This window comes from Ips typographus, linkage group LG8 (genome assembly GCF_016097725.1).
Source record: "Ips typographus isolate SLU linkage group LG8, UJ_Ityp_2.0, whole genome shotgun sequence".
Taxonomy (NCBI): Eukaryota; Metazoa; Arthropoda; class Insecta; order Coleoptera; family Curculionidae; genus Ips; species Ips typographus.
The window spans coordinates 8,574,946-8,588,963 of record NC_138429.1 but is presented as its reverse complement, the minus strand read 5'-3'; the positions used below and the strand labels follow the sequence as shown (position 1 = coordinate 8,588,963).

The 14,018-nt window shown below is 37.3% G+C and overlaps 1 protein-coding gene across 1 annotated transcript in view; it reads right to left on the bottom strand.

The window, feature by feature from the left end:
- Positions 1-14,018, bottom strand: part of LOC145732419 (actin-binding Rho-activating protein-like) — a 29,874-nt gene that overhangs the window by 1,507 nt on the left and 14,349 nt on the right. The window contains exons 2-4 of the mRNA XM_081984659.1: positions 9,070-9,212; positions 5,534-5,705; positions 3,443-3,535 (exon numbers count right to left, since the gene is read on the bottom strand). Of these exons, the coding sequence (XP_081840785.1) occupies positions 3,443-3,535; positions 5,534-5,705; positions 9,070-9,212 (408 nt within the window). The remainder of the gene's footprint in view (positions 1-3,442; positions 3,536-5,533; positions 5,706-9,069; positions 9,213-14,018) is intronic.

Here is a 14,018-nt window from a genome sequence, read left to right as displayed (position 1 = left end):
TTTTGACTCTTCTGGCAGTTGTCACGTGATACTAAAACACCATTTCCTTAGACATTTACGTGTCAACTGTCAAATTATGGTTCATAAAACTCTAAAATACATTTTGTGTCTAATGCTACAAGAAAATTGTTATAAATTGTGTTTTTTATAGATTTATGCCCAGACTGGGCAAAGTTTGTCAGTTTTGACTTTTTTGGCAGTTGTCACGTGATACTAAAACACCATTTCCTTAGACATTTACGTGTCAACTGTCAAATTAAGGATCACAAAACTCTAAAATACATTTTGTATCTAACGCTGCAAGAAAACGGTTACAAATTGTGTTTTTTAGAGCTTCATATCCAGATTGGGCGAAGTTTGTCAGTTTTGACGTTTATGGCAGTTGTTACGTGATACTAAAACACCATTTCCTTAGACGTTTACGTGTCAACTGTAGAAAAAATGTATTTAAAAAAGCAATAAGTCACAGGAATTCACGGAGCGACAGGATAGAGACGCGTAAAGAAAGGGCGATGTTATACAAACTTCTGGGGGTCCCAGAGACCCCAAAAGACTAAAGGTTTTTTTTTTTTTTTCTTTCTCCATGGGTCTGTCGGCTGTCAGCTCCAGATAGCACGTAAGCCTAATGGCTTATTGTACTGTCCCCATGTTTGTGGTACTTTAGTTACACCAGTCCATTATCCCTGTTTCCCGTACGAGGTGAAGAAGGTCCTTGCTTGGTGCTCTTTGTATCTCTTTCAGTACTAACTTAGTTTTCCCGAAGATTGTTTGTCGCCTTTGACCAAGTGCTTCACATTCACATATGATGTGTTCAAACGTTTCGATTTCCTCCCCGCATAGTCTGCAGTCCAGGTTATCATCGAATAGTTTCATGGTGGACAGGTGTTGTCTCACAGGTCCATGCCCTGTGAGAAGCGCTGTTAGGTCTTTCAGTTCTTTCCTGCTGTACTTTAGCAGTTCTTGAGCCTTATTTTTATTTGGTCCTGCAATAGCTTGCTTCCCATGCTTATTTCCTGGGTACGTCTTCCAGCGTTCCAGGTGTTTTGTGTTGATCCATTCTCCAGTGACCCGTCTTGTTGAGCATCTAGGTATGCCTACAGATGGTTCTGGTCCAATCATGTTTGCATTTGAGCCTTGCCTGGCAAGTTCATCTGCTTTTTCATTTCCAGGAATGCCTGAGTGACCTGGTACCCATACAAGTTTTACCCTGTTATGTTCTGCCAGTTCCGTAATTCTCTGTAGACACTCATCTATCAGTCTTGACGATGTTTTGCACGTAAGCAGTGCTTTCAAGGCCGCCTGGCTATCAGTTATTATTAGAATTTGCTTATTTTTGTAAGTCCTTCTAATGTTTTCTTCTATGCACCATAACAGAGCATATATTTCCGTTTGAAAAACTGTGGCGTGTTTTCCTAGTGGTATGCTGATGCTTACCTTAGGTCTCTCGCCGTAAACTCCTGCACCACTTCCCCTTTCCTGTTTAGATCCATCTGTGAACCATATTAGACAGTCCTGGGTCAGTTTTTTCGCATTATTTACCCAGAATTTTTGATCCAGTATTACCTCAAATTTCCTCTGAATGTGATATTTAGGACACATGTAATCCGATCTCATTTCAAGAATTGGATCCCTTACTGTGTTCCAAATTGATGTTGTACCTTGTTACGTACGAAATAGAGTTTTCGTCCGTTAACTCGTTTGATTTGTGTTTTTAATGTACATGGGCCTAGTTACACTAGTGGACCGATTCCGATCGCTTAAATCCTCCGATTGCACTTTGTGCACAATTTGTTGTAAATGTGGGTGCGTGACCTTATAAGTTATCAGGTGCCGTAGTCACGTGATTGGTTTCGATTTTTGTCGGGGAAGCGTCGGTTTGTGGTCGTGTTTCTTTGTGTCAGGTGCCATGTGCCTATTTAATCACCCCACTTTGTGATATCGGTCTCTTTACCACTACAGCACTCGAACTGCCGACATCTGATCCTTTTTTCTGAGCCGTGTGGCGTGTGTGTGAATTTGATTTTTAATCCGTGATCATCTGGCCGAATTACAGGTAAATTGGTTTTATTGTTAGTTCTTTTGAATTATTTTGTATCGGCCCAATTTTCCAACACAGCATTGTGTTCGGCCCAACCGGATATTCGGAGATTTTCCCAACCGGAGATTCAAGGACTTTTCCAACCGGAGATTTAAAGACACTTTCCAACCGGAAATCTAAGGGCTTTCTGACCGGAAATCTGAGGGTTTTCTGACCAGAGATCCAGGGATTTTTCCGACCGGAGAACATTTCAATCGGGGGTTGAATCAGCCTGACCGGGACTGCTTTGTCCAGAGTTTTCCGGACCAGCCCACGTGTTGGGAAAGCCGATCACCGGCCACAGAGGTTTAGAAAGGTCAGAGTCGAACCACCACGATTCCTCACTTGATCACTAGTTTTATTTAATTTCATTTTATTTTATTTTTATTTTTTTTAAGGTTAATATTAGGTTGCTCTAAACAACTTCAACACTTGTCACCACCTCTGGTCACCTTTTTGGTTGCCGGAACAAGTGTTGAAGCTGTTTGTTCGTTTTCCCTGGTGTTCTGCTGTTTTCTGCCTTAGGTACCTGTCACCAGTCTCTGGACCCCATTTCCTACCTGGAAATCAGCGGTGGCCACTACTGACTACTGGGAAGAGGATACTGGAGGTTCCAGGACCCAAACATCATCTTAAGAACTGGTAAGGGCAGTTAGAGACAGTTTGGCACTGGGAAAACTTTTCCTGTTTTTTTTTTTAAATTTCAAATTTAACTTTTTTCTTTCATTTGTTTTAAATTCAACTCTCTTTTTGTTTTCAACCTTTTTTGTGGCAACTCTTGTAAATTTTGTAAATTCTGTAAATTGTAAATATTGTAGTTTGTTTGTTTTTAATTTGTAATATACACGTGTACATATACAACGAGTGGTTCGTTTGATTTCCTGCAGTATATCCAAGTGTGTTCATCTATAGCTAGTTATGAACTCATGCAATTAATCCACGACCTTGAGCTATCTAATTAAAAAATGTTGAAATCTCATTAACGTGAGGTTTCATCATAACAACCTGTCGTTGTTATGTTCCCCGGCAGGTCAATCAAGTCCCGGAGCCTTTGGTAAGCACATCTTGCCTCCCCTAAAATTATTAGGTCCAGTGGAGGCAGTTCTAATATAGCTTCCATGCTCGCAGTAGGAGTGGTTCTTATTGCACCAGTTATGCCTAGACAGGCCATTCGTTGAATCCTCTCTAGTTTGTGTATCGCAGTGTTTTGCATGACTTTTGGCCACCAGCTTACAGCTGCGTAAGTTATTGCTGGTCTGATCACCCTGGTGTACACCCAGTGCACCATACCAGGTCTGAGACCCCATGTTTTTCCATACATTACATAGACTAAAGGTTAATGTATTATCAGTAAAAGATACTGACCTGAAACAGACACTCTCCTTCAAAATCTAGCAACTTATGTTTACGGGCTCTGATCAACATTCCCACAACTTTATCGGAAATTCCAGTGTAAATCTGTGGAAATACAAAAACAAATCGTTAATTTCTTATCTACTTACTAGCAATTTTTGTCCTTAGCTAAAGATGTATTATAATGTTACGGTTTTCCCGTGGGTTTACACAAAGTCAATTTAACTCAACAATTAATAAATTTATTTACACTCCAAAACACTCTGTACAATAATTAATTCAGCTACCAAAACTTCTTAGAAACGGTGAAAATTAACTTAAAAAATGTCCTTGTAACCCAATTTTCATAGTTTCCAGACAAATTGAGACGAAGACTTTTGAAAATTGACTTGGACACCAAAAAGTGATGCTGAACCAATGAAAAGCGATAGCAGAAGCTTAAAATTTGCATTTGAAGTAAGTTTCCATAATTTGAAGACAAATTTCAATATTTTTGTATTGAAAATAGTCTTAAATACAGGATATTGATTTTATTTCATTAAAATTGACTTATTGATGTGAAAAAAACTTGAATAAACTAATGTTTCAAGTTTTTTTACTCTGCTTTTCATTCTCTTAGAACTCTGAACTATTTTTAGTGATTTTAGCTTAGAAAATGGAGTTTCAAGGCTATATTCACCAAGTTTCTGACTTATCAAGCCAGTTTGTACATGGTCCATAGTCTTGAAAATGCAATTTCAACCTTCTTTAGTATTAAATTGACTTCTACACTTATCGGTGCAAAAAATTGGTAATATCAAAAAAATTCTGATTGTTTTTAGTGCTTTAAGATTGAAAAATCCAGTTCAAGATTATTTAAAATAGTAAAAGTCAAGTTTAACACTCTTCAGTAATAAAAGTAAACAATTTTGGCACTAAATGCTACGATATTGATTTTGAACACTAATTTTTAGAATTGAAGCAGTCCGAAAATCAAAACTACTGTTATCAGTGTTTAATTGAATTCCAGACTTGTTTTAATCCAGAAAACTGAGTTGTACATCAATTAAAGTCCTGAAAATAGACTTTTGGACTCTCTTTAGTCTTAGTAGAGTAAATGTAAAAATTTTAATTAAAAAAAAAAATAAAATAAATTAAAATAATAAAATAAAATAAAATATTATTATTATTTAATTAAAATTAATTATTTATTTTTTTTAATTTGTACTTTCTTTTTCTTTTCTTACTAGCATTAAAAGTCAACTGTTAGACCATTTTAGTAGTAAAAAATGAGTTCTGATTTCCGAACTGTTTTTAGTGTTGGAAATTCAGTTTCAGACACTCGCCAATAAATTGCAGTGTGAAAACTCGAATTTTAAGACTATTCCTATAACAAGTTTTTAGACTATTCAATACAAATTTGGACTCTCAAAAGTCTTGAATGTTCAGTTTTACACTACTTATAGTTTAAAAAATGAACAACCAGTAAAAATTAGTCCAAAAATGCTGTTTTAGACTGTTCTCAGTGTCCAAAAATTAGCTCATAAACCTCACAGATGACCAGACTTGAATCCTTTTGAACATTTTTGTCATTTTTGAATAATCTCTTATATCGACGTCACTAAACAATTTTGACAAATGTTATTCACGTCAAATAACGAGTATTCGTTTTATAAGTTTCGAATTTGATCAAAATGGCTGACATTTGGAGCAAAAAAACGATTTTTAAAACTGAAATTTGAAGGTATTCCTTAGGAAGCGTTCTTCAGGAAAATGACACAATGCGTGTCAACTTATTTTTTGATTGGCTATAGAATGGTGAATTATTGACACTCAAAACTGTATCATCCTGTATATAAAAAACAACTTCGATTTTTTAATTTTTACAGGTTGTCCAATGACCACACCATCAAAAATTCCTGGTTTTTTTGGTTTTCAATAGGCCACTTGGTACAAAGTAACCTAATTTGCTTGTTTTTATATGGAAATTTTGATTTTGAAATCAATCTTAATGGTTCCGGTTCTGGAGTTTCCATATAAAAACAATCAAATTAGGCCATTCTGTTTAATATAAGCCATTTGAAAATGACTCTTACTTTTATTTACAAACGAAATAAGACTTACAGAGAAGAGGTTTCCAAAACTGATCACTGTTCTGTTGTCGTTCTGCTTTTCGTGAGGTAAGAAAAGTGGTTCTCCGCATTGTTGAATCACTTCGCATAGTTGTAGCATTTCTCTGCACACCTGGATGGTTGCTTTGAACGACCTTTGTTCTGACAACGAGCCTTTGGGTGGTCTAAAATCAAAACTCATCGTGTGTATCGGGAAATTCAAAGTAACAACCGCAGTTTTGCAAGTTATATGACAATTTTTGCTTGTCCTGTTGTAGATTAATAATGAAAATGTAACTTTCTAGGGATGAATGAACTCTACTAAACTGCTCATCAAAAAGAATAGGACAGACACATTTTTCAGAGGCTGTTCTCTCAAAGTGATTGACTCGAGTTTAATAATACTTCTTTCTCTTGAACTCTTCATCTTCTTCTTCAGCCTCTCTAGGTCCATTTTTAGACAAAGACCTCTCCCAGAACCACTCTTATGCTACTTGGAACCATTGTCTTCCTGCGCATCTTTTGACATCGTCCAACCATCTCTCGTCTCCACACACTCCTTTTTGTTTCTCTAGATTTCCAATGTACCAGTCTTATTATGCACCTGTCTGCATTCTGCCTTGCAACGTGTTCTACCCATTGCCATTTGAGTGCCATTATTCTGTTTTGATAATATCGGTTATGCACAGAACACATACTCGACTGCAGAGCCAGGAAGGCAGTGTGTACACTGTGGTTGTGCAAGAGGGCCTTTGGTGGTACCTGGGGGTTAAACCGAGAGTTCTCAACTGGCTTTACTGTGTATTTGTTAGAACCATTTTGACATATTGTTACGGTTTGAGCCTACTATGCTCGATACTTCTGAACGAGCACTCGTTCACACTCAGCACACGTTATGGAGACCAACATAAGAAACGAATGTATCAAACGCAATTAAAGGCAAGACAGCAGAAAATTGGTGAAAATCTACAAGAGTTTGAGGCCGAAATTCGTCGCTTTGCATCTGGCTTACCCAGCCGTCCCGGAGGAAATCCAAGAAGAATTTGTGGCACAGTATTTTGTAGAAAGGATTCGAGATCCGGGGGTAAAGAAAATGCTGAAGATGTTCAAAGGGAGCAACAGCAGAACTGGTTTAACCAGGAGCAGGAAATAAAGAATCCGGAAAGACAATTTCCACGATATGTAGAGGATCGTCAAGCTTTTGATAGTGACTTAAGGTACCGGAAAGGACAAATTCATAATGGTTGGAGGATTGGTCAAATCGCGAAGGTGACAGATAAAGAGGCTACAAAAAGAATGAAGAGCAGCGTTTCTGGAAAACATAATGAAAGGACAGCGCTCAGACTCTGATTTGAAAGTAATCAGAAAAAGGTTGGAGAAGGATTTGAAACCGGATTGGCAACAGATTTCCAGATATGGACCAACAGTAAGGGGTTACTGGTTGCAGTGGAATTCGCTTCGACTGCAACTTGATGACTTAATTACTCGCAAAATGGGAAAGTCCAGACGGAAAACACTTTGTTTACCAAACAATAGTGCCCAATACCTGCAAAGAGAATGTGCTGCGAGAACTACATGAGGAGGACACTTTGGAGTAAACCAGACTTTGGCTAGAATAAGACATCAATTTTGACCAAATGTGACCAATGTTCGTTACAGAAGAGATCCAGCACAATTCAGGAACTTGAGAGAGAGAAGATGAAACCAAACAACGACCGTATGAAGATGACACTGGACCACAGACCATCTGGTGGCAAATATAAGGAAGGTGATGCTGTGTGGATGTTTCAACCCAGGAGGAGCAAAGGATTAAGTCAAAGATGGCAACGACACTGGGAGGGACCTTACAATGTGGTAAAAAGGTTAAACGACGTCATGTACAGAGTCCAACGCAGCCCCAAAGGCAAGATGAAAATTATCCATCTGAACAGACTCAAGAAATACCAGGGACTAGATGAAGCGGATCGGAACGATCTAGAACGTGGTTTACCGAATATAAAAGAAGCGGTTTCAGACGGCGGGAGTAGTGAATTTGGGAACGCGGTAAAGTTTAAATAGTGGAATAATTGTGGAATTGTAGTAGTGTTTTTAGTAGCCGAGTTAATTATTGTACGGAGTGTTTTAAAGTGTAAATAAATTTATTAATTGTTGAGTTAAATCGACTTTGTGTAAACCCACGGGAAAATCGTAACAATATTTTGGTTTTTTGACTTTGATTGTTTGACGCGTTCACAATTGGACAAGGTACAAAGACTCGCATACTTAGCCATTACTGATGCTATGAGAACGGCCTCCACCAGGCGGCCTATTCTTGAAAGCAGGGAATCAAATTCTCAGGACTGGAAGGTTGATAGAATGTGACAGAAGAAGCTGACAATGCCGGATTCCTGTCACATTCCACAAGTATTTCTCTTAATAATTCCCTTGCCTCGTTTCAAGAATACGCACCCAGAGGTCTGGTGCTGTTGAGTCTCAGGCCACTAGACATCATATGAACATATGTCCCTGTTACTAAACCCTCTGGCTTGGGGAGCGATAGAGTACCATCGATTATGAAAGAAGGATCCTGTTGACTGACGGATCCAGAACGGACAAGATCAGAAGACATATTGAGAGCCAGAAGCTCTGGGACAACATGATGCTTGCAACATGCATTACTGTCTTCCAGAAATATTTGCAATTTTGTCTTGTGGGTTCGAACTGTTGTCCAGTCTCCAAATCAGCTCAGATAGCATCCAAGCACTCAGCGCAGAGGTCAGCTCCACTGGTGCTGGAATGTAAAACAATCGTCGAGGCACTCTCGTTAGAGAATAGCATCCGATTCATCAGGGTGCAACGACATTCTGATGTTCCTGTTTGGCTAAATTGGGATCTCAAAGAGACTGAACGCTCTGAAAACTAAACAGCTCCTGAGACTCGATAGAAGCAACCTAAGACAGACTTATTGGCTGGTCATTGTCACCTGATACGACGTCAATGATGGATGTTGCTGAGGATCCCCAGTGTAGGGAATGCTTAGAATACGAAGAAACTTCGGGACATGTCCTCATGAACTGTCCTGTCTTTTCAAACGCGCGTATACGCTTTCTGGGACAGTCACTGGTGGCCTTTATAAAGAACCCATACCGGTGGGACATGACTGGCCCATATAGGAGATCTATACGTTATCCAGGACAGAAGCCCACCGCGTCTCCCATATTCATTCTTTGAGTTAGTATTCGAGTATTCTTCCTTCCATCAATTCTTGTGAAACCCTTCCTCCAAAGTTGGGGTAACTAGTTTCAGAAACATTGGGTATTCCTGTCGGATTCTTGATGGGAGTTTTGTCTGTTATCAGGTCTTCATCAAAGGTCACTTTTTCTTAGATATCGCTTATCAATTTAGAGTATCTTGAGTCTATTCTAGCTTCATCCAGGGCGTATGTCGATATTGTATTCATATGTCTTATGTCTTTTTGATGATTTTATGGTAAAATTTCAAAAATGGAAAAGTACAGGAACAATTCTATGAATAGAGTTTATAAAAGATCGTGATTTGACTATTCATTACCTTCCATAATCTTCTTTAGAGATCTTAGGCTTTGTGAGGTTGGAGACACTTTTGTCATTGGAAAATGGGTTAACTTCTTGTTTCTTGGTGTGACTGTCGGCAACTTGATTGAATAGGGCAACTTTCGATTTTAAAGGGGAGTCCTGAAAGAGAATAAAATACGTTAGTCGTTTATTAGTTAGTTTATTGTAACTCTACAGAGTTTAATAATAAATAAGATGTAATTTGAGTCCATTTTTGCTTCAAATTATTAACAGTTCTTATGGGAAAACCCATTAAGATAGTGACTTCCTTGAAGCAAAATTGATCAATAATGTTGTTTTTGTTGTATTTAAAGCCCTTTGAGACCTGAAGGAAATGACATATTTAAATCTTTTAAAGTTGACAACATTTACCATTTCTGAGTTATCTAGCAAAAACTGGTGTGATATAACTCAATTTCTAAATCGGTTGAAGTTGTGGTTTCAAATTTGAGCACCCTGTAACTCGGTTATTTTGGGGGTTCAGGGAGGTTGAACCACTCAAATTAACCGCCTTGAGCTCCTCTTTCCAGCGGTGTTGAGCTAAAAATTATATATGAAAAAATGCGTCCAGGGTGAGCAAAAAAACATTCAATCACCATAATTTTCATGCACACCCTGTATACTGGAAACAAAAACGATTTTGCAAACTTACGGTATTGGAAGGAGTTGGTTAGAAACATTTTTGGTCTCTTGTAATTTTTTTGAAAGTTTTACCGTTTCTGAGTTATTTAGGAAAAACCGGTTTGATGCAACAAATATTTAAATCAGTTGAAATTGTGGTTTAAAATTTGAACAAGGTTTAAAGAACATTCAGACACAAAATAGCCTGTAAATCCCGCTTGGAGTAAGAAAATGACACTTTTAAGCAAATTTTTGGAATTCCCGTTAAATTTTGTATTCTATAACCTGAAAAAACATTACAAAATTTAGTACAGTCAGGGAGAAAAGCGGTGTCAAAATTCGAACTGCCAGAAACACCGTTTGAAAGGACAGTCAGCGACAAAAACACCTGTAAAACCCACTTGGAGTGAGAAAATGACTGTTTTAAGCACATTTTTTGAATCCTCATTAAATTTCCTATCCAACAACATGAACAAACACTACAAAATTTGGTAGAGTTAGGGAGAAAAGTGGTGTCAAAGTTTGAACTGCCAGAAACATAGTTTGAAAGGACAGTCAGAGACAAAATCACCTGTGAAACCCACTTGGAGTGAGAAAATGACTGTTTTAAGTACATTTTTGGAATCCTCATTAAATTTCCTATCCAACAACATGAACAAACACTACAAAATTTGGTAGAGTTAGGGAGAAAAGTGGTGTCAAAGTTTGAACTGCCAGAAACATAGTTTGAAAGGACAGTCAGAGACAAAATCACCTGTGAAACCCACTTGGAGTGAGAAAATGACTGTTTTAAGTACATTTTTGGAATCCTCATTAAATTTCCTATCCAACAACATGAACAAACACTACAAAATTTGGTAGAGTTAGGGAGAAAAGTGGTGTCAAAGTTTGAACTGCCAGAAACATAGTTTGAAAGGACAGTCAGAGACAAAATCACCTGTAAAACCCACTTGGAGTGAGAAAATGACTGTTTTAAGCACATTTTTGGAATCCTCATTAAATTTCCTATCCAACAACATGAACAAACACTACAAAATTTGGTAGAGTTAGGGAGAAAAGTGGTGTCAAAGTTTGAACTGCCAGAAACATAGTTTGAAAGGACAGTCAGAGACAAAATCACCTGTAAAACCCACTTGGAGTGAGAAAATGACTGTTTTAAGCAGATTTTTGGAATCCTCATTAAATTTTGTATTCTATAACCTGAAAAAACATTACAAAATTTGGTACAGTCAGGGAAAAAAGCGATGTCAAATTTGAACTGCCAGACACACAGTTTGAAAGGACAGTCAGAGACAAAATCACCTGTGAAACCCACTTGGAGTGAGAAAATGACTGTTTTAAGCAGATTTTTGGAATCCTCATTAAATTTTGTATTCTATAACCTGAAAAAACATTACAAAATTTGGTACAGTCAGGGAAAAAAGCGATGTCAAATTTGAACTGCCAGACACACAGTTTGAAAGGACAGTCAGAGACAAAATCACCTGTGAAACCCACTTGGAGTGAGAAAATGACTGTTTTAAGCACATTTTTGGAATCCTCATTAAATTTCCTATCCAACAACATGAACAAACACTACAAAATTTGGTAGAGTTAGGGAGAAAAGTGGTGTCAAAGTTTGAACTGCCAGAAACATAGTTTGAAAGGACAGTCAGAGACAAAATCACCTGTGAAACCCACTTGGAGTGAGAAAATGACTGTTTTAAGTACATTTTTGGAATCCTCATTAAATTTTCTACCCAACAACATGAACAAACACTACAAAATTTGGTAGAGTTAGGGAGAAAAGTGGTGTCAAAGTTTGAACTGCCAGAAACATAGTTTGAAAGGACAGTCAGAGACAAAATCACCTGTAAAACCCACTTGGAGTGAGAAAATGACTGTTTTAAGCACATTTTTGGAATCCTCATTAAATTTTGTATTCTATAACCTGAAAAAACAAGTACAAAATTTGGTACAGTCAGTGAAAAAAGCGATGTCAAATTTGAACTGCCAGACACACAGTTTGAAAGGACAGTCAGAGACAAAATCACCTGTGAAACCCACTTGGAGTGAGAAAATGACTATTTTAAGCAGATTTTTGGAATCCTCATTAAATTTTGTATTCTATAACCTGAATAAACATTACAAATGAACTGCCAGACACACAGTTTGAAAGGACAGAATCACCTGTGAAACCCACTTGGAGTGAGAAAATGACTGTTTTAAGTACATTTTTGGAATCCTCATTAAATTTCCTATCCAACAACATGAACAAACACTACAAAATTTGGTAGAGTTAGGGAGAAAAGTGGTGTCAAAGTTTGAACTGCCAGAAACATAGTTTGAAAGGACAGTCAGAGACAAAATCACCTGTAAAACCCACTTGGAGTGAGAAAATGACTGTTTTAAGCACATTTTTGGAATCCTCATTAAATTTCCTATCCAACAACATGAACAAACACTACAAAATTTGGTAGAGTTAGGGAGAAAAGTGGTGTCAAAGTTTGAACTGCCAGAAACATAGTTTGAAAGGACAGTCAGAGACAAAATCACCAGTAAAACCCACTTGGAGTGAGAAAATGACTGTTTTAAGCAGATTTTTGGAATCCTCATTAAATTTTGTATTCTATAACCTGAAAAAACATTACAAAATTTGGTACAGTCAGGGAAAAAAGCGATGTCAAATTTGAACTGCCAGACACACAGTTTGAAAGGACAGTCAGAGACAAAATCACCTGTGAAACCCACTTGGAGTGAGAAAATGACTGTTTTAAGCAGATTTTTGGAATCCTCATTAAATTTTGTATTCTATAACCTGAAAAAACATTACAAAATTTGGTACAGTCAGGGAAAAAAGCGATGTCAAATTTGAACTGCCAGACACACAGTTTGAAAGGACAGTCAGAGACAAAATCACCTGTGAAACCCACTTGGAGTGAGAAAATGACTGTTTTAAGCAGATTTTTGGAATCCTCATTAAATTTTGTATTCTATAACCTGAAAAAACATTACAAAATTTGGTACAGTCAGGGAAAAAAGCGATGTCAAATTTGAACTGCCAGTCACACAGTTTGAAAGGACAGTCAGAGACAAAATCACCTGTGAAACCCACTTGGAGTGAGAAAATGACTGTTTTAAGCACATTTTTGGAATCCTCATTAAATTTCCTATCCAACAACATGAACAAACACTACAAAATTTGGTAGAGTTAGGGAGAAAAGTGGTGTCAAAGTTTGAACTGCCAGAAACATAGTTTGAAAGGACAGTCAGAGACAAAATCACCTGTGAAACCCACTTGGAGTGAGAAAATGACTGTTTTAAGTACATTTTTGGAATCCTCATTAAATTTCCTATCCAACAACATGAACAAACACTACAAAATTTGGTAGAGTTAGGGAGAAAAGTGGTGTCAAAGTTTGAACTGCCAGAAACATAGTTTGAAAGGACAGTCAGAGACAAAATCACCTGTAAAACCCACTTGGAGTGAGAAAATGACTGTTTTAAGCAGATTTTTGGAATCCTCATTAAATTTTGTATTCTATAACCTGAAAAAACATTACAAAATTTGGTACAGTCAGGGAAAAAAGCGATGTCAAATTTGAACTGCCAGACACACAGTTTGAAAGGACAGTCAGAGACAAAATCATCTGTGAAACCCACTTGGAGTGAGAAAATGACTGTTTTAAGCAGATTTTTGGAATCCTCATTAAATTTTGTATTCTATAACCTGAAAAAACATTACAAAATTTGGTACAGTCAGGGAAAAAAGCGATGTCAAATTTGAACTGCCAGACACACAGTTTGAAAGGACAGTCAGAGACAAAATCACCTGTGAAACCCACTTGGAGTGAGAAAATGACTGTTTTAAGCACATTTTTGGAATCCTCATTAAATTTCCTATCCAACAACATGAACAAACACTACAAAATTTGGTAGAGTTAGGGAGAAAAGTGGTGTCAAAGTTTGAACTGCCAGAAACATAGTTTGAAAGGACAGTCAGAGACAAAATCACCTGTGAAACCCACTTGGAGTGAGAAAATGACTGTTTTAAGTACATTTTTGGAATCCTCATTAAATTTCCTATCCAACAACATGAACAAACACTACAAAATTTGGTAGAGTTAGGGAGAAAAGTGGTGTCAAAGTTTGAACTGCCAGAAACATAGTTTGAAAGGACAGTCAGAGACAAAATCACCTGTAAAACCCACTTGGAGTGAGAAAATGACTGTTTTAAGCACATTTTTGGAATCCTCATTAAATTTTGTATTCTATAACTTGAAAAAACAAGTACAAAATTTGGTACAGTCAGTGAAAAAAGCGATG